Consider the following 25,419-nt stretch of genomic DNA (forward strand, 5'->3'; position numbering starts at 1 on the left):
GATTCTGTCGTCGTCACTCGCGTGAAAACACACCGAGCAGGGGAGACGAGGGAAGAAACCGGCACGACTATCTAAAATAACGAATATTCTCATAACAATACTGTAATATTACTAGTCCTATTATCGGAAATTACTCTGTTTGGCCTGTCGAGTTTGAAATGTTACCGTTTAGGTTCTCGTGGGCGTTAAAGGAGTTTTGCAAACCCAATCTAAGGCTCATTTGGAAAAATAATTCGGATCATACAGCAACCGCCGGAGGATGCGCATCTTCATATAGACGGTCCCTGTGCACGCAGACAGATGAAAGGAACGAGAAGTGAGTAGTGCTGAAAAACAAACCAGCTCAAAACCTCAATCAGCCATGGGGGGGTTAATAGAACAGGGTCATTAAATAGATATAGCTTTGGTTTCACTTTTAAAATGAATGGATTTAACCTGTCCGTCCATCCATTCATTCATTCTTATGGGGGTCCAGCATCCCGACAAATGAATCCCAGATCTTGATCACGATGGTGGATGTGAAAGATTTTTCTAATATATTCAGAGCTTTAGATCTTCTAGATTTTTTAGGTGGACAAGATGTGTTGGTCAGCGTGCACAGAGAGAAAGAGTTTGTATAAATGATGGGGTGTAAATTCTCTGTGAATAATCATAAAGATTGGGCTTTAAGGGAGGGTTTTGATACATTTTAAGCATTTTTTTCCCCCAAAACGATTTTTTTTTTTTTTTTGGGACAAATCAGGATGATTCGGTTGTATAGAAGGTTCTAGATTCTTTCATTGTGATTTAAGATTTTGGGCCCTAAATGTTAAAAATTAAGTAGGCCTAATTGATAAACCTGTACTGACTATTCTAGGTTAGAAATTCGATTATATGTGCAATCTGATTGTCTTTATTATTTTAATGTAAGTCAAATTAATGGTAGACTGATTAATCACTGATATTTTGTTGTCACGAGGATCCTTGTCCAACTCTAAAACCCCCTGACAGCTTTGAAAAATTAAAAAATTTTGAGTAAAATCTCTGTTTACTTCCAGGAATTTTTCAGACTTATTTTGTTATCATTAAATAGTTAAATGTTAGTTCCTGTAAGGCCAGATCAGTCACTTCCTCTTCCCTTAACGCTGACATTCAAAGCTCGGAAGTGTCGAATCCGGGGTTTTCTCAAAAAACATTTATCTAAATCTAGACATTTCAGTATGCACTGGATGTGTCCGAGTAGCTTATGCTTAAATCTTAGTATGCACTGCTTTCATTCTTTCTTTCGTTATGAGTGAGTGTTTGTCCTTGGAGAGACAGATTGACCTTTCTCTCCATCTGTCTGTCAAGGAGTTGTGAAGGTCAGGTCTCATTGTAACATCTGTAAGTTTCTGTCTGAGTAAAAGTTGTCATTATTGAAGTTTCTGCCAGTATGCAATGTATGTTCCAAAATGTTGTGAGCTGCCCTGTCTGTTACCTACATACGTTGCTGCATACTAACTTAAGACAGTTAGTGATTAATTTTGAAAGCTCTACATGGGCAGCAACAATTTGTCAAGTAGCACACAGGAAATACACAAAAATAGTTTTCAGAGTTGTTAGCATTTTGCTAAGCTAACAGTATAATACTGAAATAAGTTAATAGCACACAGGAGACATGACTCGTAATTGATTTGAGGACAGTTTGTTGTTAGCATGTTGCTAAGCTAACAGCATAATACTCGAATAAGAAAATAGCAGACAGGAGATATGACTCGCAATTGTTTTGGGTAGAGTTTGTTGATAGCATGTTGCTAAGCTAACAGCATAATACTCAAATAAGTAAATGGCACACAGGATATACAATTCACAATTGATTTGAGTAGAGTTTGTTGTTAGCAATGCACAATTTTTAATTAGGTTGAACTATTTGTTTTTTTAATAGCTTCCAGTAATGAAATGAAATATTAGCATTTTATATATATATATATATATATATATATATATATATATCGTGCACCATGTTGAATGGATTGCAATGCATTCTGTGATTGGATATACATACATGACTCAAATGCTGCCTATGTAGTCAGCACACCAAGATTTGGAACACATCCAGTCATTTTTCATGTAGTAGTTTAGCAATAGAGGATGGCATAAGCTGGTTGTCTATGGTAACCTCACATTCAGACAAATGCTGAGTTGAAGACAGCATTTGTCTGAATGTGTCATGTGTCAAAGCATCGTTGGCCAACTATGGTCGCAAGTTCATCGCAAAGTCCATTGAACTCTATTGGTAACGAGGGAACTTGCGACCATAGTTGGCTTTAACGATGCTTTCGGGAAACGCACCCCTGATTGGTTCAACTGAACACACCAATAGTTCATTGGTGAACCCAATACCCTTTTAATGTCCCTCAATATCACTGTTTTGCTTTCATTGTGTTCATAAGCATCATATAATGCTCTTCGGCATGTTATCAGGGCTTCGCTCTTCTCTGCACTGTAATTTGTGGTGTCAGGTTTCTGAGGCACATGTGCTCTGTCCTGAGGGAGTCCACAACAACAAGGCATGTGGCCTCTTCATTTTTACTCCAAACAAAGAGGGTGGTTATACTGATATATTCGCATTACAGATAATTAGTGTTATTACTTTGCTTTTTCACGGTAAACTGGGCACACAAAAAAAATCCATCTTTACATTTAATCCCCAAAACACTACAAACCAAATAGCAACACCCTGGCAAACAATCAGAATAGCTTAGTATTTTACTGGTGAGTTTCAAGCTGGCAAGCACCAGTTTTTTTATATATATTTTTAATCATAAATTTTAAATAAAAGGTGCATCAAAATCAAGTAATTTCTAAAGGAGAATGTGAGATTAGGAGTTATGCCTTTTTGCCAGCAAAATTTCAAAGAAATGCGACCGCACTTTTTGTAGTAGAAATGAAACATGTGTAGCTGTCTAGTACTTTTGCAGCCTAGCTTATATAAAAAGTAAAAACAAATATTGGCTTCTAAAGGCTCGTCTACATCAAGGAAGAAAACTAAAACAATTACTGTAACTATACATTTTTAATAATCTTTCTAATTTTATGAGAATATGGAGGTCCACACCACAACTGTACTGATAACAACACGGTGATATCAACACAATCACTTTCAGAATGATTTTTCCAGTGGATGAATGATAAAAACTTTGACAGCCAATCAGAATCCACCTGACTTTAAAGAGCTTAAAGTGGCAGAAGTGCAGCATATGAAATGTGAAAACTGCAGCGTGCTTATAATAAACAGAATGTTCTCAGTCAGTCGTTGTGGACGCTTATATAATTACTGTTATGGTTAACATTCTAGATGTGAATTGGCCTTAATATCAGTTTCCGACCGATAATTTTAAAATATGCCTATGTTAGATATAGGTAAGTGTTCCTATTAAGCCCATGTACCCTTTAAGCCCACTTTCAACTTTTATGCGGCTCATTATTTTAACCAATCCAGTGATTTGTTACTACCCTGACATATTTGGGAACCAAGCTGAGTTGGGGCTCTGGACTCCGGGGTTAGGGGGGTCCCCTAGCAGGCCCCCCATGCCGGGATTATGGAGCCCCAACTCGGTTTACTTCATGAGATATGGTCACTTCATGTGGAAATTTGACTGGGCATAACTTAGGAACCAAGGCGACTTAAGACTCCATACTCTGGGCATGGGAGGGGGCCCACTAGAAGACCCCCGAAAGCCAAGAGTATGGATCCCCAACTTGGCTTGGCTCCAGAGATACTCCAGAGTCTAGCCGACTTAAGGCTCCAAACCACCGGCCTGGACACCCAGCCACTAAAACCTACCCATCCCACCCAGGGATCTAATCAAACATTAGTAAAAGGATTTTTTTAATGCTTCCCTGTCTGAACAAATATATTGATGTTTTACTTGTTTAAAATCAATACATTTTTATATTGTATAAATCAATGATGAGGTGGGCTTGTTTGGAACACATGCGGGCTTAAATGGTGCCAAAGTACCAATTAAGCCCATGCCAGACTTTTGATGTTATTCATTAAATATCTTAATTTTATATTCTAAAATGTACATCAACTAATTAATACATTTTCAAATGAGAGATTAATCTTGCATTTTAACAAATGATGTCAATATCTATGAAAAAAACCTAGACTTTGATTTTGGTGGGCTTAATAGGTACGCTTACCCTAGTGACCAATATATTGTGCATATATCATTTTCATAGTCAACAAAGATTGTTAATACTAAAATAATTGCTCATTTTACTTTTAGTTTTTTCTTTTTTTTTGTTGATTTAACGCAAATCCTGCAGTGCGAACACTAACAGGAGTATCAAATGATTCACCTCACAGCAGACTTGCTAGTCTCTGAGATGAATCTGACATGAAGGCACCAGCTGAGTGTGTGTGTGTGTGTGTGTGTGTGTGTGTGTGTGTGTGTGTGTGTGTGTGTGTGTGTGTGTGTGTGTGTGTGTGTGTGTCACACTGGCATTGATATGGCATCTCTGCATGCCATTGCTGCATTGAAATCATGCCAGGTTATGCCCAAGCATCTTCAAGCAAATGATATAAAGCCTGCGAACAGTGAATGGAAATAGCAATTTCAGACATGTCATGTTGAAAGCTTTTTCTGTTCTTTTTTATGTAGTGGAATATTACATTAGAAAATCATGGTAATGCTATGGTACTTTTCAGTTAGTGGCAGCTGGTTCATTTTCTGGTGTTTATTCACTGCAGGCCAAAATATGTTGCAGTGAATCTCTAAGCATGCGATTCTGTGGGAGTGTCAGCTGTTTTGCTGGTTGTTTGACTGATTCTCGTTGAGGTGTAAGAAGATAATGAAGATATTGTTACAGAATCATCCCACTTCCAGGTGTTCACACACACACAGCCGTCCTCACAGAAATGTTTTGGCAGAGTTTGCGATTCTTCATGAGTCATTTTCAGAAATTTCATCCCCACAAGGACAGCAAAACCTTCCCTCTCTCTCACACGCACACACACACACACACACACATTATCTTTGTCTTTTTAATCTCTTTTTTTACATTTTGCTTCCACACAAACACACATGTGGTATACACAATACTATGGTATCACCAAAATTCAATGATATGAAAATTTTAGCCGATACCAATAATTATTTATATTTGAAACCCAATAACAGATATATTGGCCGATAAATCTAAATTTAAATTTTTATATAATTTTTGAGAGCCTGATCACAAAAACAAAAGTCTCACCATTAAAAGCCATGTCCCAAACACACAATTATAATGTAATAATTGTATGTAGCCTATATGACAGATTTGCGCTGCACATATGCACTTAACTGTTTATTCCTTTTTGAAGTGTTTCCAATCATATTTCAAGCAATTCAAAACCATCATGGCAAACAGTACACATCTGAAGTGCCCATTATATAATCCATTATTTATTGGCTTTAATATATCGGCCAAATTTTCTATTTAATATGTATCGGCCGATACCGATATGGTTGCCGATATATCATGCATCCCTACTGCTTCAAGACGGTGACGAAAACGATAGCTTTAGCTTTATTTTTTAAGTGTTTTAGTTTACTGGAAAGTCTTTTAAAAACTTTTACAAGAAGTCAAAAGTTATGTTTTGAAAAATAGTGATTTATATAAGTATAAAAGTTTAAAATTTACTGGAAAAGATTTTACACATTTCAGAAGTAATCCAATTTGGATGCTAATCATGCTAATCCTGTTTTGTTACCAACTTTTCTTATCTCGTATAACTGTTACATGTTAAACAACCATCATAAAAACAAACAAACAATGTTTTTATTGAGCTGTGTCATCAAGTGGATTATTTCCGGTGTGTTTGTGTGTAAAAATAGCGACGCCAGAGAGTCCGTTTGGCGCGGTGCCTGTGCATTAGCGAGGATCAGAACTGAGAACTTGCTAGGAAGTGAAGGCTTAACTCAGCATCAGTGTACGGGACGGGAGGGGCGGCTGCTCTCGTCAGGTTACGTGTCCTAGTTTAATGGCGTTCCAGGTCAGACGGCCCACATCAGAGCACGGGTTGTGTTTGGCACACTGTAATTGCATCTGATATTGTTTTGACTATAGGCTGTACTAAAGGCCAATATTGACAAGGCCGATTAATCAACCAATATATTTGTCTGTTTTGTGTTCTGTGTCAGTTTTAAAAATCTATTGACAGCCTCAACATTGGATAATATTTTTTTATATTATACTTTGAGTAAACATTATGGAAAATGTTTTGTATATTTTATGTATACATTATTTTTTTATACATTATATATATTTTTGTGGGTGTATATTTATTTATTTATTAAGTCAGTGTTTTATATGTCTGAATGTGTCCTTCATTTCTGTTTTATTTCTCTCTCTTTTGGTTGGTCTGCGAACTTTGCATTTCTTTGTGTAAGTATCATTTTAAAGTTCATTTTATTTGATGTCATTTATTTTTCTCTTCCAATTGTTTCTCACTCCTGCAAAATGTTATGCTTTTCCCATTCCCGTTCAGTGTTCTAGAACCACATGTATCATCCCGAAATGACATCACAAAGGCCTTGAGCTGCTATTGGTCACTTGTTTCAACCTACAAACAATTTTTCAACTGGGTTTAACAACAATATTTTTTCCACCAACTTACTGAAGTTAGTGTGTCTTAAGTTCATTTCGGGATGGTTTGTAGTCGGTTTATAAACCAAAGTGCTTCTTTTTCAAGGCCTTATATGGGATCCGGTAGCTTTCCCAGAATACAATCCATTGTTGAAACTTCTGAATCTACTGTAGGAGGTCCTTTGAAGTTTTATTCCCAAGTGCTTTACTAAGCTCCTGCTTAACATAGTAAACCTCTGCAAACCCATATTATGTTACACAACTACCTTTTCTAACAGACTAACCTTTTTCAGACGACCTCAAAATGTCAGTCAGTGGTAAAAAAAAAAAAGTCCTTCATAAAGAAATGCTTTACGCAAATACATGTATATATGTGTTACAGCTAACAATTAATAAATGTAACTAGTTCTAAATAACTTGCGTAGCAAGATTCTCCTAAAACTTTTGATCTGCCTTGACAGTTTAAAAAAATACCATATTAGAAGCATATGTTTATGCTAAAACCTGCTACGGTGCCCCTAGTGGCAGACTCTGAGAATGAGACTTGTTAGCAAGTTTATTTTGGGCCTGGCGCTTTTTACAAATTACAAAGATTTGTGTATTTGAAATCGGTTTTATTTTATTCAAAATACCTACTTCCTGTCATTTTGAGAGTAATTCTGAAACTAAAAACATGAAATCTCAGTACGACCACTCCTGCTGCTGATAAACCCTTTTTGTTGAATATATTTTGTCTATTAATATTTTTGTTGTCTGTCTTCTTACTGGATTCTTTGTGTGTCTGTTCACGTCACAGGAGAAGGAAGGCAGGCATTTTGCCCAGCCTGGAAGATCTGCTGTTTTACACCATTGCAGAGGGCCAGGAGAAAATTCCAGCTCACAAATTTACCACGGTAAAAACACACCTGCTGGCCGAGCAGAGCACAGCAATTGCTACCATATCTCTTTTAGCACATATCTTGGTTTCCAAATAGTTGTGTCTAGAATGACGAATCCTTTGATTATGTTCTGCAATGAAACTGCAGGTTAAATGAAACTCAAGATTTGTTGTAAATTTAGGGTGAATGTTGTGGTTTTTCAGGCGCTGAAGGCCACAGGTCTGCGTACTGGAGACCCTCGTCTTAGGGAGTGTATGGAGATGTTAAAGGTCACCCTCAAGACCACTACAGATGGTGCTCTGGATCGACATCTCTTCAAAAAGTAATTATATGAAACCCTCAAATTTTGTTAAAACTAACAGTTTTAGTTGAGAAAATAAGAATATATTGTAGTGTTTTAGTGTGTTTATACCAGTTCTCGCATGAATTCTGAGTATTTCTTCAGTCTGTTGAAGTCCTGTTGCTACTGTCACTGTTAGATTCAGATTTCAGTTTTCATAGGTCAGCAATTTTCCAAGGACATTTTTTAAAGGTCCTTTGATAGTCCTGCAGTATATGAATTATTCAGTATAGCTAAAAAGAAAAACCTAAGATTTGAACATAACATCATACAACTCTTTATATTACAAGTTTAGGCCTTTTATATTGCATGGGAATGCTAGAATATTATAATTAGAAATAGAAATTATGAAGTAGTTTCAACGTACTAATGATAAAGATAAATCACGACATTTTTTTCTTCCTACAGGTGTGTGCAAAGCAACATTGTGTTGCTAACACAGGCTTTCCGAAAAAAGTTTGTCATTCCCGACTTTCAGTCGTTCACCTCTCACATCGATCAAATTTATGAGAGTGCTAAATCAATGTCAGGTGGCCAGGTACGCTTAGAAGATAATCGAACACAGTGTGAATTTCTGATGCTATTTTTTTACAAATATGTTTACATTCTGTTTTGCCACTTTTTTGTGTAGGTGGCAGATTACATTCCTCAGCTAGCGAAATTCAGTCCTAATCTCTGGGCCGTTTCCCTCTGCACTGTAGATGGCCAACGGTGAGCTTTCTGTCTTTAGTACAATAGCTACATTGTTTTGATTTTGTTGGATTTTTGTTCATATTTTCTAGTGTAGATAAACATTTTGATTGATCAAACATTTACGGCCTGTCGTTATTCCAAACCGGACTTTTTGTATGTTACAGATACACTGCGGGTGACACGAAAGTTCCATTTTGTCTGCAGTCGTGTGTGAAACCGTTAAAATACGCGATTGCGGTTCACGATCACGGCACTGAATACGTGCACCGCTTTATAGGGAAGGAACCCAGCGGCCTTCGTTTCAACAAGCTCTTCCTTGACGAAGATGGTAAGGATTTCTATGATAAACTTATTTTGCATGAAGAAATAGATAGAACTAAATGAATGGCCTTTTTTGTGTGTTATCGCATTATTTTCAAGACAATTAAGCACATTGTTCCCTATAATTGTCATTACCATAGAGCAAAAAATTCTCATTACTGTAAAAATAATAATAATAGTATTATTAATATTTAAAGTATTTGTTCATACTTTATTATTTGTTGTAATGTATTAAATTTATAAATCATTAAAAATAAAACAATTATATACTTATAAAACTAAAAATAGAAATTATAGAACTAAGAATAATAGAGAATTATTATATATATATATATATATATATATATATATATATATATATATATATGTATATATATATATATATATATATATATATAGACTTTATTTATTGATTAATTCATCTATTTTTCCAGATAAACCTCACAATCCCATGGTAAACGCTGGCGCAATAGTTTGCACTTCCCTTCTCAAGGTAAATCTCATTCTTTCTCCACATCCTTCTTCTGTTTTGATAAAAATGGGGGCCCAAAAGTGCCATTAGCTGTAGTTCCTGCACAATGTGTTAAATTGAACAGAATTCCCTTTTCTTTTCTTTTTTTAAAATTGATAGCCTTGTCAAATATTTAGCTTGATGCGTTTGTGGATGTTTGACGTGAGAACGAATCAGAGGAACGAATGGATTTAATCTGATTACTTTCCCTCTCTCATCAGATTAAGGTTATGAATAATCATGCTGAAAGGATTATATTGAAGAGAGGGAAACGGAAGTGGGATGGGGAAAGATAGGGGGAAAAGAGCAAACAGATGCAAGAGAATAATAGTCAGGAATTTAAATAGCCAAAAAAAGTGTTTCAAACACTAGTTGTAATCAAAATTATTCAACCCCATTGCAAATCAGGTTTATTGGCAAAATTTACAGACTTTCAGCTGTTTGCAATGAACAAATTAAACAAAAGTAATTGAAATAGCTTAAAACAAATGCTTCAGGTGGTTTCCCCAAATTCAACTGAAAATGCCACTTTTATTGACTTCTGCGGTCTCAAAATTATTCAACCCCCTGAATAGAGTGCCTCACAACAGCACAAATCTGCAAAACAGGTGTTGTCTCAAGCACACCTGATGCAACTAATCAAGGGCTTCAATAGTTGCACCAGGTGTGCTTGAGCTAGAACACATGAAATATCTGAACTGGCTAGGTTTAAGTGTCACGTTTGACTGCATGTTAGAATAATTTTGATTACAACTGTATGTATATATGTTAAAACAATGATAAACAATGCTACAAACAAAAATGTTTAAGCAGATATTTATAACAACATAACTTTTTTTGTAATTTACAAATTTGTGATGAAGATTTGTGGCGTTTAAGGTAAATACACTGCATGATGCACATCTTTCTCAGGCCTGTCGGGGTGGTAATGTGTGATGTCTGTGTGAAGGCTTTTTTGTGGTTTTATTGTTGTTGCGTATTTTACAGCATTAGGAACTGTGGGAAATATTGACCCTCCAACAGGTCAATGACGTTGGTAATTTCCCTTTCATTTATTTGTTTTTCCTCATTGAACAAATTTCAAACTAAGCTAATGCTAAGCTACATTAGCACAAGTCTGACAAATTCATTGCTTTGACTGAAAATCATATGTGATTCTGTTTAATTACTGTGGGAAAAGGAATCAAGCTTTATTTTTTTTAATTTTTTTTTTTTTTGTTACTTCCCAACTTACAAATTCAAGTGTTTAATACAGTACTTTTTCTTTGTAAATAAACATTTCTTCAATGTGGAAAAAACTAGTTTACTTATTTTAGAGCCTCAAATCAATGCATTGCATGAGACGTACAATGTCTCACTACAGTTTGTTTAGAACTCTACTAAAACAAACTTATATACAACACAAATTACTTAATTTAGAGATGAAATTGTTCTTTTAATCTTTTAGTTTTGTCTGATTTTTCCAACCCCCCTATAACAACTTACATTTGTGATTCCACAACAATAATAATAATCAGTTTTCCTTCATTTCTTTGAGTGATGTTACTCAAATCTAGTGAGCCAGAATCCTCATTTTTTCCATCCTTCATTTGAAATGCTGTAGAAAAATGAATTTACTACAATTGTCAATCTAATTTATAGAATATCTGTGTCTACAATGTGTATGTCTAAATAATGTGGTAGTTTAATAATGTTTCCTTTAATTGAATGCCTATGCTTTCAAATGTTTGTAACTATACAAATTATTTTAATTATACAACACATTCATCAGTTTATTTTTAATTTTCAGCAAGGTGGAGGCAATGCTGAGAAGTTTGATTATGTAAGTATAATACAATTATATATTTTATATTTTTTATATATATATATATATATATATATATATATATATATATATATATATAAAATTATTGTTAATCATGATGAGAGCTTCGGTGTTTAATGCATTTTTTTGTAGGTGATGAACTTTATGAAGAAGTTGGCCGGAAATGAGTATGTTGGTTTCAGCAATGCTACGTAAGTGTTCCAGATACTAATAACAATGAAATTTCACTATGCTCAACACAAATGTTGATACTACTAAAAGTACTTTCTCAGTTAAATAAACATTGTTAAATTATCAAGAAGACAGTAAGTAATAAAATAAACAAGTGAATCAAACTGCAAACAATAGAAGAATAGATGTTTAAATATCTAAACGGCAGTATAAATTCAATTTAACATTCAGAAATTTAAAATTCAGAACTAATCAAATGTTAATATCACACTGCAATCAATTATTGACATACAGTAGTGACACAAACACTTTTTAACACAACATTGATATCAAATGTAAAGAAAGTTATTATTTTAGTATAAACTTACTACTATACTACCTTTTCTTTGGACTTTCCTACTTAAAACACAATTCCTACACATTCTTTCTTTTTCTTGGCAGGTTTCAGTCAGAGCGATTGTCAGGTGACAGAAATTTTGCCATTGGTTACTACTTGAAGGAGAAGAAGGTACGTGTTTAAACATTTTACAGTATTTAGAGACCATTAAAAAATCTCTAAAAACATTCATTTTTTATTTTTGTTTTCCATACTTGCAGTGTTTCCCGGAGGGTACAGACATGATTTCCATCCTGGACCTTTACTTCCAGGTTAGTATAAGTTAAACAACCATTTTCACTCACAGTTCAGAAACGAATTGCCGATATAGAGAAAACCTCCCTTTGGAGTCTCCACACTAAAGAAATTTGAAAATGTAAAAAAGCATAATAGGACCCCTTTGAGATTTAAATATCAGAAAACCTATGATTATTTTTGTTTTGTTTATTTAGCTGTGCTCCATTGAGGTAACCTGCGAAAGTGCCAGTGTGATGGCAGCTACCCTGGCGAATGGCGGCTTCTGTCCAATCACGGGCGAGCGTGTGCTGAACCCCGAGGCCGTACGAGATACTCTGAGTCTCATGCACTCTTGCGGCATGTACGACTTCTCCGGACAGTTCGCTTTCCATGTGAGTTTCGCACGTACACGCACTTGGGGAAATGTCTAACGGTTGTAGTTTCAATGAAAAACAAACGCATTCACAATCTATGTCAGATTGAAGTTGTGTGTTGTGTTGTAGGTTGGTCTCCCGGCTAAATCAGGCGTTGCTGGAGGCATCCTGCTGGTGGTGCCCAATGTGATGGGCATTATGTGTTGGTCTCCTCCTCTTGACAAATTGGGCAACAGTGTTCGAGGAATCCAGTTTTGCACGGTACTAATTCTACATCAGCTCAGCTAACTGAGAAGAATTGATCGATTTCTTGCTCTTTCGCTGCATTTAAATCTTTCGTTCTTTCCTTTTGTAGGATCTGGTCCAGCTCTTCAATTTCCACAATTATGATAATTTACGCCACTTTGCTAAGAAACTGGATCCACGCAGAGAGGGCGGAGAACAACGGGTGAGTGACAGATTCAACCTTTCAACCACAATACAACATGCAACTAGGGGTGGGCAATAACCTGGCATTATTTGTTGAATATTGTCGTACAAAACAAATATTGGATTAAATTCATACCGACAATGAGAAAGAGCTTATTAGATTGTATTAAAGGGATACTGCACTTTTTTTGGAAATAGGCTCATTTTACAACTCCCCCAGAGTTAAACAGTTGAGTTTTACCGTTTTCGAATCCATTCAGCCGAACTCCGGGTCTGGCGGTACCACTTTTAGCATAGCTTAGCATAGATCATTGAATCGGACTAGACCATTAGCATCTCTCTCAAAAAATGACCAAAGAGTTTCGATATTTTTCCTATTTAAAATTTGACTCTTCTGTAGTTACATCGTGTACTAAGACCGACGGAAAATGTAAAGTTGCGATTTTCTAGGCTGATATGGCTAGGAACTATACTCTCATTCCTGCGTAATAATCAAGAAACTTTGCTGCCGTACCATGAGTGCAGCAGGCGTAATGATATGACGCAGCGCCTGAAAATAGTCCCCAGCTCAGTAACTTCCAACGTGACCGGGACTAAGTTTGTCTAACCTATTAGACCTATTTTCAGGCGCTGCGTCATATCATTACGTCTGCTGCACTCATGGTACGGCAGCAAAGTTTCTTGATTATTACGCAGGAATGAGAGTATAGTTCCTAGCCATATCAGCCTAGAAAATCGCAACTTTACATTTTCCGTCGGTCTTAGTACACGATGTAACTACAGAAGAGTCAAATTTTAAATAGGAAAAATATCTAAACTCTTTGGTCATTTTTTTGAGAGAGATGCTAATGGTCCTGTCCGATTCAATGATCTATGCTAAGCTATGCTAAAAGTGGTACCGCCAGACCCGGAGTTCGGCTGAATGGATTCGAAAACTGTAAAACTCAACTGTTTAACTCTGGGGGAGTTGTAAAATGAGCCTATTTCCAAAAAAAGTGTATCCCTTTAAGCTTTCCTACTAGTGCTACCAATCATCAGATTGAGTTAATTAATTTGATGTAATTAAGTATTATCTGGATTAACTTAAATATATACTGTGTGTGTGTATATATATATATATATATATATATATATATATATATATATATATATATATATATATATATATATATATATACACTGTATATCCCACCTCTAGATGCAACTAATGCGGATGATCCTGTAACGTTGACATAGTGTTGAGTGTGTGCACATGTATGTGTGTAATGATTACATACATACAGTATGTGTGCTGACAAACTGTCCTGCAATCTTAACCTGTATTATCAAACATTTCACTTCTGTTGGCAATTGCGTATTTCTTTTCCTCTTCAATGTCTGCCCTCTGCTGGAAGACCAGCGTACTCTTCGCTTTTAACCACCACTACCATCCATGTGATTTGATTGAGGAAGCTAAATATTTGCCTGCATGAATTGCATACGCCTGCTAATATATAATATGATATGATAATGATACATTTCTATACTAGAAAATAACACCTCAGTGCCGTTCGACTGGCTTGCTTAAGTTTCCACCGTTTCCGTGTTTTCTTCTTTCTCTGCCATTCATACTAATCCAAGCAGGAAATTCCATGATGAAATAATCTAATCTGATAATCTATCCATGTCCGTATTGGTTGAACCGCAGCAACAGCAGCAGAATCTCGAACCACTGGACTATACGAGCCTTCAGAAGGAACTAGCGCTCACTGACAAAATGTGGAAAAAAGTCTGTCCTTCCGAGACGGACGAGGACACTTCCACCTCTGTAGTCTATAGGATGGAAAGCGTGGCGGAAAGAAACTAGAAGAGACAACAGCGCCCATTCTTCCTCATTTTGTCATCCATTCATTTTCTTGAGTTTACAAGTCTTTGGGATTAGAGAGGTTGTTTGTCTTGTTTTTATTTTGGTTTTGTTTTGTTTGATTTTGATTTGGTTTTTAGTTTTGCAAAAGGATTTGTTGGTTTTTACTTGAAATGCACACTATTGAGCATGCCAAATACCTTTAAACCCAAAGTGCAATTATTTTGTTACATTTTGGGGTATCAGCAAGGACCAACGATACACTATCAGTATCTGGGTAACAATACAATAATATTGTGATGCATTTGTTGATTGTATCTTGATTTATATATTTACTGTTTTCTCCCACTGCTAGCTAAAATACTTTCTCCTATCCTAGTTTAATGTGAAGAGATATCTAATTTTAATTTATAAGTAAACCATTTGTACATTGAATTCCTGAACCTGTCCTAAACGGCAGCAGTGAGTTTTGGTTGGACTTCTTGAGTGTTCGGGAAACCGGTTTGAAAGCAAGCATTTGTGCAATTCTGTTTGTTGCTGCTAGAGGCACACAAAATAAAAGTTATTTCTGATATGTAACCACAAAGACCTTCAGAAAGAATTGTTCTTTACATTTACATTTTTCATTCACCCTTTTTTTTACCCTATGTGATGTCTAAAAGTTTGGTGAATGTGTTGGTAAAATCTGAGACTGTTAAAGTGTTACTTTAATCCTCCAGTTCTCTGGGTTCAACCCAGCAGACACAATGTTTAATTTTGTTTGTTTGCACACACATACAAAAAATTGTGTTATTTGTAACTTATAAATGGAAAGCATTGTACAAGTACAAACCAAACAAGGGATCAACGCTAACTAGAGCGGAATTAGCCGACTATGATCAGGCAGGAAAGATTGTGTGACTAGTGCCTTCACAATGCAAGTTTATCTTGATGTCATCCTGTATTCAAATCATCTGTAACCCAGTTCTTACTTGAATTAAATATTTACTGTAACGGTTTATTGATAACAGAAAAGTTTGTCATTACTTTGTCAGTTTAGGGAATCATTTCTGAAACTGTGCCTCTTAAAATCCAGCAATGTGCTTCAGTCAAATTACTGAATTAAAAGTTAATTTCCATTGAACAAACTGTCTGCTATTTAAAATGACTACTTGAACTTGATGTTTTATTTTAATATTTTATTTTTAAGAATGTAATACTGGATTTCAAGTGACTGGCGTTTCATTTGCTCTGTTATAGAAGAGTTGTAAGGGATTTTTATGTCTGTCACATGATTTGTTTCAGTTTTTAAAACTTAGTATTAACACTGACATTATGGAACGGTTCTGCGATGTGAATGTTAACTGATATGCACAGCTATTTAAAAACCATTTGTTTGTGCCAATAAGATTATCATCTTTAAACAAGTTAGACTTATTTTTATTTATATTGTCATTGTGGTTTACTGTTTTAATAAATGAGTGATCAAAACAAATTGTGTTTTACTTGGTGTGTAGTTTTTCTTTATTGCTTTTTTTAAAATTATTTTTAACAATGCAACTGTCAGTTTCGTTAAACTGTCGTTTTGTTTTTTGCAAATTCGACCCTTCAGGCTATGTATGGGGTATATCGGCGATTTGTCGCGTTTATGTCGTCCTGATGTCGTTAATGTACCAAAAACGACTCGTCTGTTTTCTTCCAGGTCAAGTCCGTTATCAACCTGCTGTTCGCGGCCTACACAGGGGACGTGTCCGCTCTGAGAAGGTAACGTTACCGCACCGCCAAAAAAAAAAAAAAAATCGTGTTTTTTGCATTTACTGTACAGATTTTTCGCAGTTTAACTCAATTATTTTGATTTTATACCTACTTCATGTGTTTGTTTGTTTTTTTGGCGTAGGTTTGCACTCTCGTCGATGGATATGGAGCAGAGAGATTACGACTCGAGGACGGCTCTTCATGTAGCTGCCGCTGAAGGTAACGTTAGAGTCAACTCATCTTTGAATGTAACGTTACAGTATTGATATCATGTTTTTGCTGTTTGTTTCCTGTGACTGACCTCGTTTTCTCTCCGCGCTGTGGAAACCATGCTAATGTATAATCTGTGGCTTTCAGGTCACGCTGAGGTTGTGCGTTTTCTTCTAGAAGCCTGTAAGGTGAACCCGGTGCCCAAGGACAGGTAACGTACGAATCTCAAAAACTAGTAGCGTAGATCTTTGCGTTTTGTTACGTAAGCTGCGTAACTTTAACGTAACCGCCAAAATGTGAAAGGTATGTCACAAAAGTCCGTTGCAAAACAAATACAGTGCAATTTTATAATATGTTCTCAAGTTTGCTCTACAAGGTTGTATTTCATACCACTGTATTTCAATGCATTTATGTGTCAATGTATTATTTTAATTTACTAGCAATAATATTGTTTATATAAATAACTGGAACACTTTCTTAAGTAAAACAAAACATTTTGTGTGTGGTGGTAAAAAATATTTTGGACATTACTTTTGTTTTTAACACTATCACAGTGGTTGTACTTTATAGTACGTTTATAATACAAATTTTAGAATTTATTATATATAATGTTATTAACATTAGTTATAAACTAATAATTAACTATTTTCACAGCTTTGATTGATATAGGTTAGTGTTAATAAATATAGATTAGGGAGTCATAAACTAACAATGTTAATGAATTGAACTTACCTAATTTTACCACTGTATTTCAATGCATTTGTGTCAATTTCTTGTGCTTAACTAACCATTAATTTATTAGCAATAATAATAATATTTCTATAAATTACAGATAAAATAAAGAAAAATAAATATTGGTGGCAAGTAAAATATTTTGGATATTACTTTTATTTTTAACACACTATCACAGTGGTTGCGGTGAATATTCATTTATCTTTTTCAAATTAACTTACAGCAAAAAAAAAGTAAGTTTTATTAAAATAAGTTTTTCAATTTGTTAACCTTAGTTAAGTTTATTAATTCAGTATAAACTAATAATTAACCTTTTTTATTTTTGTTAATCTAGCATTTTTTTATGTTAATTAATAAATATAGATTGTTAGAAACTTACTGAGTGTTACCATATTTCATACTGCTTTATTTCAATGTTTACAATAAGCAATTTACAGAGCAAGCACACTGGAGGGTTTAAAAGTGAAATCTTGTTTTTTAAATGACATAAATCAAGTAAAATGTTTTATTTGTTGATCTATGAAGTTTAATTTTGATGTCATGAACTGTTTCGACTTCCATATTAGTTGTTTTGTTTCAATCAAAATGACTTGGCGGTAACCAAACGTGGGGTTTGATCTCTGTACAGGTGGGGCAACACTCCCATGGACGAGGCCATTCATTTTGGCCATCATGATGTCGTAACAATCCTGAAGGACTATCACAACACCTACAGCCCCAAAGAGAGCACCGCCGACAGTGAAAAAGAGACCGCAGAGAAGAACCTGGACGGCCTGCTGTAGAGATGATGTGTCAGAGGTACGCATTTAAGAAGAAAACTTACAAAACGTGAAAAAAAAAAAAAAAAAAAAGTGTTTGGTCCCTTTTACTGTTTTGTGGTGTGTGTGTGTGTGTGTGTGTGTGTGTGTGTGTAACCTCCGTTAACCTGGTAATTTAGTTTTATCGTAAACTCGGAGGAATGTAGCCTCATAAAGGTCTTATTTAGATGTATATCCATGTAAACATACAATATAATTTCATATACTCAAAACAAGTATATATAAAAAGTGTACATGAACATTCATTTACAGTTTGAGAATCTTCATAGATGATGTCAAATAGATATTTAAGAAAAGATATCGTAAGAAACGGCAGCTCGACTGGAGAGGCTAGCATTGGGAGTGATGTCATTTGGATTTATTTTTATATTTTTACCTTTTGCTTTTTCCTCTACTTAAGTCTTAACTTGGTTATAAATCAGCAGTAGTTCTTTATGCCTTTTTGATTGTGTATCATCTCGTGAATATGTTTTAAATATGACACTGTTCTTTGAATGTCAAAAATAATTGCACTATTTTATTTTATTATTATATCTATTTATTTGTCTTTTAAAATATTTTTGCAAATGAAATTACAGTTGGTAAGTTTTTTTTTTTTTTTTCAAGTACGTTTTATCAGTTTTACAATTTATTAACATTAAATTAGGTATCATAGTAATTAACAATAACCAGGATTAATAAATGCTGTAAAATTGATGCCTATATACATAACTAATGTTAACAAATGAAAACTTATTGTAAAATGTTACTAAAATTACTTTAAAACACTAGAGGACCTGTGCTATAGGAATTTCCTGCATTTTCTAAAACTATATCATCAACAACAACAAAATGTCAATATGGATGATTATTTGGAAAAGTTTTACAAATGACTTGCAATGTTTTAAATTCTGCAAAACTCCAGGGTGTGGAAATAGATTTTGTCTCTGCAATTAGACAAACTGCAAGGAATTTACACATTTAATAAGTCGTTGTCTTGTGATTTTGTTTAGCTATCATAGGAAAAAAGAACCAAGCAAAAATTTGTATATTTCCTATTTTATTCTCAGTACATGGTGAAATGACAAGCAAGGTTGAAAGTTGAAAATAAACTAAAATTGCACTGGTATTAACACTGACTGCAATGTTCAAAAATGCAGTCTAAACATGTTGTGTAACTTTGAGTTCTTTGGAAACAGCAGGTCACATGTCTATAAGCACATGTTGTATGCGCACAAGCACACTGATTGTTTTTATGTACATTTCGGATGACGAAGAGGCGTGCGTATACCTGGAACCTCCAAAGCTCTGTCAGTCTCAATATGTGAATATTTTCTAGTGGGACGCTATTATTGAAGTATTGTAAATGTGTTTTGTATAGTGTGTGTGTGTGTGTGTGCGTGTGTGTACATGCTTAACTGGGAAATGTTATTTATTGTATAGAAAAAAACCCGAAAGCAACACGACCAAAAGAACAGTACAAACAAAAGTAGGTCATTGATCGTATTTCAATTTATTCATTTCTATGTGTCGCACTTTAGTTGCTTTGTGTAATTTCTTCTATGTTTTTCAGCATTTGTTACTTTTACTGCTATGAATGTATTGCATTGTGTTGTGAAATTTCCTTTTACTTTATTATTTAATTAAAAAAAATGCTGTAGATGTTCTAGATTTGTTCGAATTTAACGTCGAATCTGCTAACTATATTCCACACAAAAGAATACTAGATAAAAACAATAAAGACATTGAACACAGATTATAAGTGTTTTGGGGGTTTTTTTACTCATTTTTCTGGTGGTTTCATCTGGAAGATGATATATTTTTATTTTAAGACATCCGTACACACCATTTAAAAAAAAAACACAGCTTTCCAGGTATGCTCTCGCCAATGTATGTGGGTGTATTTTCGTATTGTTGGTCTCTAAGGTGCAAATCTTTAAGGCGCAAATTTTTAAGGCATTCCACCAAAATTTTCTAGGAAGCCCAAAACAAATCCAGTGCAAAAAGTAGAAACAACAACATAAAGTACATAAAGTGGACATAATACTAATAAAGCACCTGCAAGTTTAGATTTGTTTTCACATATACAGAAACAGTGTTTAGGAAATTAAACACATAACAGCTTTAATCAGACCTGAATCCCTGCATTTCTTAGTTCTTTCTGGGTGAATCTTACAAAAACACATTTGGGTTTTTTTAAACCCAAAATCTAACAGAAGAAACTTTTTTCTTAAAGAAAAGGAAGCCTATTTTAGGACAATTTGTTGCATTCTTATTTTATTTATTGTATTATGAATTTTTCATGACAGCTCAGCACATTTTCCCTCCCATTCACATTGTTTTTTTGTTTTTTTCATTTTTCTTATAATGGATTTATTACTGTGATACACTAATCCCATTATATTACAGTAAAAACTTCAGGATTTTTTTATTTTTATTAAAATCAGCATGAATTAAAGGCATTACAAAAACAACCCTGAGATGTAAATGTTTTTCCATGCAATTAAATAAATGATTTGTTTGCATTCTTATAAAGAAACTTGTGGATTAAAATGTGCTGAACTGTTAAAACAAAATCTGTTAAAATCTTAGTAGTCCTAAAAATCGGTTTAATTTTCTTTATAGAAAATATAGATTTAACAGTTTTTGTGAAATTCATCCGTCTAGCTTTCTCGTTCACTCATTTACTACTCAGCATTTACTTTCTTGGCATTTGCTATCTCGTTTACTACTTGGTGCAACACTAAATGAAGTGCTATTAGTACACAACTTCCCTGCCTTAAAAGTTGCTTTAGTTTTCTAGATTAAGTGCTGAGGTAACAGTAGCGTTACTATGGGGGTTAATTCACTCCGTTTGGTTGTCTTTTTACAATAGTTGACAGGGTATACAGTGTTTTTTGAATAATTTCCTCAATGTTAGAATGAAAGAGAGAGGAATACCAGACCCAATGGCTACACGAATTGCTCCCATTTCATCTGCTCTATTAAAAACACAGAATGATGGAAACATTTCTACTTTTTCTGAGTCATCTGTCATCTTTCAGGTGACTTAAGAGAGACTGAAGTCTGACGGCTGCGATAAAACACAAAAAAAAACAATATCAGAATCTCACTCTATGCAGTGCACAATTTATAAATTTAAGTCAAATTGATGGTATGCATTTTATAGATTATAAAAAGGAATAGTAGTACTCTACCTCCAGTTGGATATCGTATCGGTTCTTGAATAAAGAGAAATGGAGACAATAACTGCAGTTAATATTGAACTATTGGTTTAAAAGATTTTGTAGATATATATATATATATAGATAGATAATCATTTTACATACCACCTCCAGCTTCAGCTGGTCGAATACCTCAGGTGACATTGGCATGAGTGTGTCATTATAGTCTTGTGGTTTCCTAAAATTCGAACAAATTTAAACACACACAAAAAAAATACATAAAAAAAATAAGTCATTATTTTTGCAGTCCTGTGTAGTAGCTCAGAAATATGGAAGCTTGTTTCCACCATGGAATAAAACAGAAAAAGGCAAGTGCGACTTTGTATCTCGCAATAACGACTTTTTTTGTCACAACTGTGTGATTATATCTCACAATTCTGAGGAAAAAGTCAGAATTGTGAGTTATAAAGTCAGAATTGCGAGATATAAACCCACAATTGTGAGTAAAAAGTCAGAATTGCAAGTTATAAAGTCAGAATTGAGAGATATATAGTAAACTCGCAATTGTGAGTTATAACGTCAGAATTGCGATATAAAACGTCAGAATTGCGAGTTATGAAGTCAGAATTGCGAGATATAAACTCGCAATTGTGAGTTTAAAGTAAGAATTGCAAGTTACAAACTCGAAATTGCAACAAAAAATCTGAATTGCGAAATATAAACAATTCTGAGAAAAACGTCAGAATTGCGAGTTAAAAAGTCTGAATTGTGAGATATAAACTCAAAATTGCAAGTTATAAAGTCAGATTTGTGAAATATAAATTTGCAATTGCAAGTAAAATATCAGAATTGCTGAATAATGAATTATCATTATCAGAATAATGATTTATTCACCCTGAAGCAATCCTAGGTGTATATGACATTCTTCTTTCAGACGAATACAATCAGAGTTATAGCCTAATAAAAAAAATGTCCTGGCTCTTCCAAGCTTGATAATGGGAGTGAATGGCCGTATGTCTTTGGAAGTCCATTAAAGCGCATCTATTCATGATTAAAGTGCTCGACGCGGCTCTGCGGGGGTTAATAAAGGCCTTCTGAAGTGAAGCGATGCGTTTGTGTAAGAAAAATATCCATATTTAAAACTTTATTGACTAAAATAACTAGCTTCCGGCAGAACGCGGTCATTCGTAATTGCGTTGCGCGTCAAGTTCAAGGGTTACTCTTTTGGCGTAAACCGATGCGTTCAGCCGGAAGCTAGTTATTTTAGTCGATAAAGTTTTAAATATGGATATTTTTCTTACACAAACGCATCGCTTCACTTCAGAAGGCCTTTATTAACCCCCGCAGAGCCGCGTCGAGCACTTTAATCATGAATAGATGCGCTTTGATGGACTTCCAAAGACATATGGCCATTCACTGCCATTATCAAGCTTGGAAGAGCCAGGACATTTTTTAATATAACTCTGATTGTATTCGTCTGATAGAAGAATGTCATATACACCTAGGATGGCTTCAGGGTGAGTAAATCATGGGCTAATTTTCATTTTTGGGTGAACTATCCCTTTAACACTGACTCACATTTCAGAGATGGAGATGAGAGTGGTGCTGATGTATCCCTCGTCTGACTTCTTGTCGACATCCATTGGTTCTTGCTCTGGAGAAACAAAAGAGTAAGAATTTAATTTATACGTTTTTTAATACATTTATTAATATTTAATGGGATTTTTTTTAGATGGTTCACAACTGCATTTCTTACTCTCGGTAGGTTTGGAATAGTATTTCTTGAAGGCGTCGTCTTTGGGTAAATTGGGATGGAGGAAGCGCAGAGGGTTTTCTGGGACGTTGTCGGCGGCCATCACGCGATAGTTTCGAATAATGTCGGGAAGTGAGACGGCAGAGAGTTCCTTCTTCGTGTAGGGCTCCACAGAGCGAATCTGCGGTTCTTCTAAACCAACACAAAGCCAAACACCGTAATGAACAATACATTTACTAAAACGGATTTGATTTCAAGCCAAAGTTTAAGCAAAATCTAAATGTTGACGTTTTGATATCAAAAATCCTGTGCTTTCATTTAATCGTTTATTTTTCCACAGCATGTCAGAAGGGAGGAGCGTCTCACCGTTTGAGTCATGTTGGATCCAGCTGAACGTGATCGCTCCGTCGCGGTTGCTCTCACTGAAGCGCAACAGAAACGTCCCGGGAGCTTTGTCATACAGCAGAGCTTTAGTACGGTCCTTGGTCACAAACCCCATTATACACCTGTGAGAGATGGACAGTGTTAAAGCAATGTTCCCGCCTGACCAATAGACTCTCAATGTGCCAGACTCCCAAAGTGTATTAACTCGTTCCCCGCCATTGACTGAAATTCCCGTCATTCATGACACAATGCTTCCCCACCATTGACGGAAATAGTTTTTCCGTATTTTCACTGTTATACGGTAGGGGGCGCTATGACATATTCTGAAAGAGTACAGAATCTCCAGATCAAAACACATGCGAAGAAGAAGCAGAAACAAGTAATAGCATATGTAAGCATATGCATATGTAAAATAACTAATTTCACCAACATTAAACGGCATATAAATCAAAACTGCCTAATGTTACAGAATTAAATGTCATACCAGGACGAGGTACAGGGCTGTAGAGCTTTGAGGGTGTTGATGGACTCGATCTACTCCATCTATGTTTTTTTGAATTTCTGAATTCAATCTGGATGGAGTCTTTGGCAAAAACGTGATTTTCTCATCTTTTTGCTCAAAATGTCGTTTTTATGAAACAACCACATTCAAGTGTTGATAAAAAAAGAATGCATTAAGCTAGAATAAAATGGGTTTTTGTATAAAAGCAGAGGGTCTTTTGATATATTGCATGGTTGGCTGACAACTTTTTTCAAAAACACTGGCAGGGAAAAAGTTAATATAAATGCATGTTTTTACTAAAAATAGGGGGGAAAAGTTAAATTATGTATTTATTTGTTTATTTAACCTGGAACTTTTTCTTGTTTAAAGCATAAATCTAACAAAAAAAAAATATTATTTATATACCATTTTAGTTTTTATTAATATTTTGAATTTGCGTTTATATTTTCGGATTTAGATTTAAATTTTTTGTCATATTGTTCAATGTGCTTTTGTAATGTTTATTAAATATTACTATTATTTTTATTTTTAGTTATAGTTATTTATTTCCAGCAAGTATGTTTTGCCAAAGCAACATTTCTCATTTTCGTTTAAAGTTCTTCATCAAAGATTTATATTTTCAGTTTTCATTTTAATTTTAGTTTAAAAAAAATGTGTAAACTGTTAATGTGATAGTCACTTTTATTAGTTTTTGTTCTTTTTAAATAATAATATTTAATTTATTTATTTCCAGTTAGTAATTTTAGTACTTCAACTTTTATAAGTTATTTGCCAAGGTAACATTTCTAATTTAAGTCTAGTCTAAGTTTAGTCTAGTATTTCTGTTGTGTGCTTTTGTCTTCTTTTTTTGTCATTTTGTGCAAATATTACTATTTATTTATTTATTTTTACTTCATATTCCAGGTATTCCAGGTAGTAATTTTAGTGATTCAACTTCAACTTCAACTTATTTCAGTTAGTTGCCAAGTCAACATTTCTCATTTTCATTTACTTTCAGTTTTTTTATCTAATATTTATATTTCATTTCAGCTTTATTTAAATTTTTTTTTTTTTAAAGTTAATAGACTTAGTTAACGATAATAACCCTGATATGTGAAATATGGTACCGTAGATGTCCAAAATGGTCACGTTAGTTAGCTGGTCTACCTGGTTGATCTTAACCCCAACAGCGTGTGATCATGTGATTCTAGCAGAATTTTCATAATCCAAACATCTGAATTCTTACCCATCATCCCACAGACTCAGCAGGTGTCTCTTTATAAGATCCAAAATGGCTTCAATCCACAACCAGAAGGTGAAGTTCTTCTCACTGCCAGACTACATCATACACAAGACTCAAATCACTTTTAACAAAAGTAACAAAACTAGGGCGTTCAATTCAGAAGATGTGACCTAATGGCTAAACGTAAACGAATAAATAAAAACATAATATAGAGACCAACCTTACAGAATCTATTCCAAGGAATCTGAGCTTCAGGATCCATCGCCGCTTTAGGACCTGTGGGCCAAAGTTCACAAGCTTGTGCATTTAGTTCATCTGTTCCGACA

The 25,419-nt window shown here is 34.6% G+C and overlaps 2 protein-coding genes across 7 annotated transcripts in view; one reads left to right on the forward strand and one right to left on the reverse strand.

Moving 5' to 3' along the window:
- glsa (glutaminase a) lies at nt 1–19,824 on the forward strand. 5 transcript variants are annotated; one of them, XM_084117406.1, is made up of 18 exons: nt 1–316; nt 7,400–7,490; nt 7,679–7,797; nt 8,224–8,353; nt 8,447–8,526; nt 8,673–8,836; nt 9,264–9,322; nt 11,130–11,162; nt 11,298–11,356; nt 11,778–11,844; nt 11,934–11,984; nt 12,165–12,341; nt 12,453–12,584; nt 12,679–12,771; nt 16,277–16,338; nt 16,472–16,548; nt 16,687–16,750; nt 17,900–19,824. In XM_084117406.1, exons 1-18 carry the CDS (start codon nt 159–161, stop codon nt 18,051–18,053), a joined length of 1,770 nt encoding a protein of 589 aa, XP_083973532.1. In that variant the 5' UTR covers nt 1–158; the 3' UTR covers nt 18,054–19,824. The 5 variants fall into 5 exon arrangements, with proteins under 5 accessions (XP_083973532.1, XP_083973534.1, XP_083973531.1 ...); XM_084117405.1 differs by having other exon boundaries at nt 20–316; nt 7,394–7,490; XM_084117409.1 differs by lacking the exon at nt 1–316 and adding an exon at nt 1,230–1,362.
- The window catches only part of stat1a (signal transducer and activator of transcription 1a), a 16,321-nt gene continuing 10,013 nt past the window's right edge, over nt 19,112–25,419 (reverse strand). For both annotated transcript variants that reach the window (XM_084117403.1, XM_084117404.1), the window contains exons 18-25: nt 25,314–25,369; nt 25,097–25,188; nt 23,352–23,491; nt 22,989–23,177; nt 22,811–22,886; nt 21,398–21,470; nt 21,266–21,289; nt 19,112–21,141 (exon numbers count right to left, since the gene is read on the reverse strand). In XM_084117403.1, the coding sequence (XP_083973529.1) occupies nt 21,118–21,141; nt 21,266–21,289; nt 21,398–21,470; nt 22,811–22,886; nt 22,989–23,177; nt 23,352–23,491; nt 25,097–25,188; nt 25,314–25,369 (674 nt within the window). In that variant the 3' untranslated portion in view covers nt 19,112–21,117. The remainder of the gene's footprint in view (nt 21,142–21,265; nt 21,290–21,397; nt 21,471–22,810; nt 22,887–22,988; nt 23,178–23,351; nt 23,492–25,096; nt 25,189–25,313; nt 25,370–25,419) is intronic.

Source organism: Abramis brama (assembly GCF_963993115.1).
Source record: "Abramis brama genome assembly, chromosome: 6".
Lineage (NCBI taxonomy): Eukaryota > Metazoa > Chordata > Actinopteri > Cypriniformes > Leuciscidae > Abramis > Abramis brama.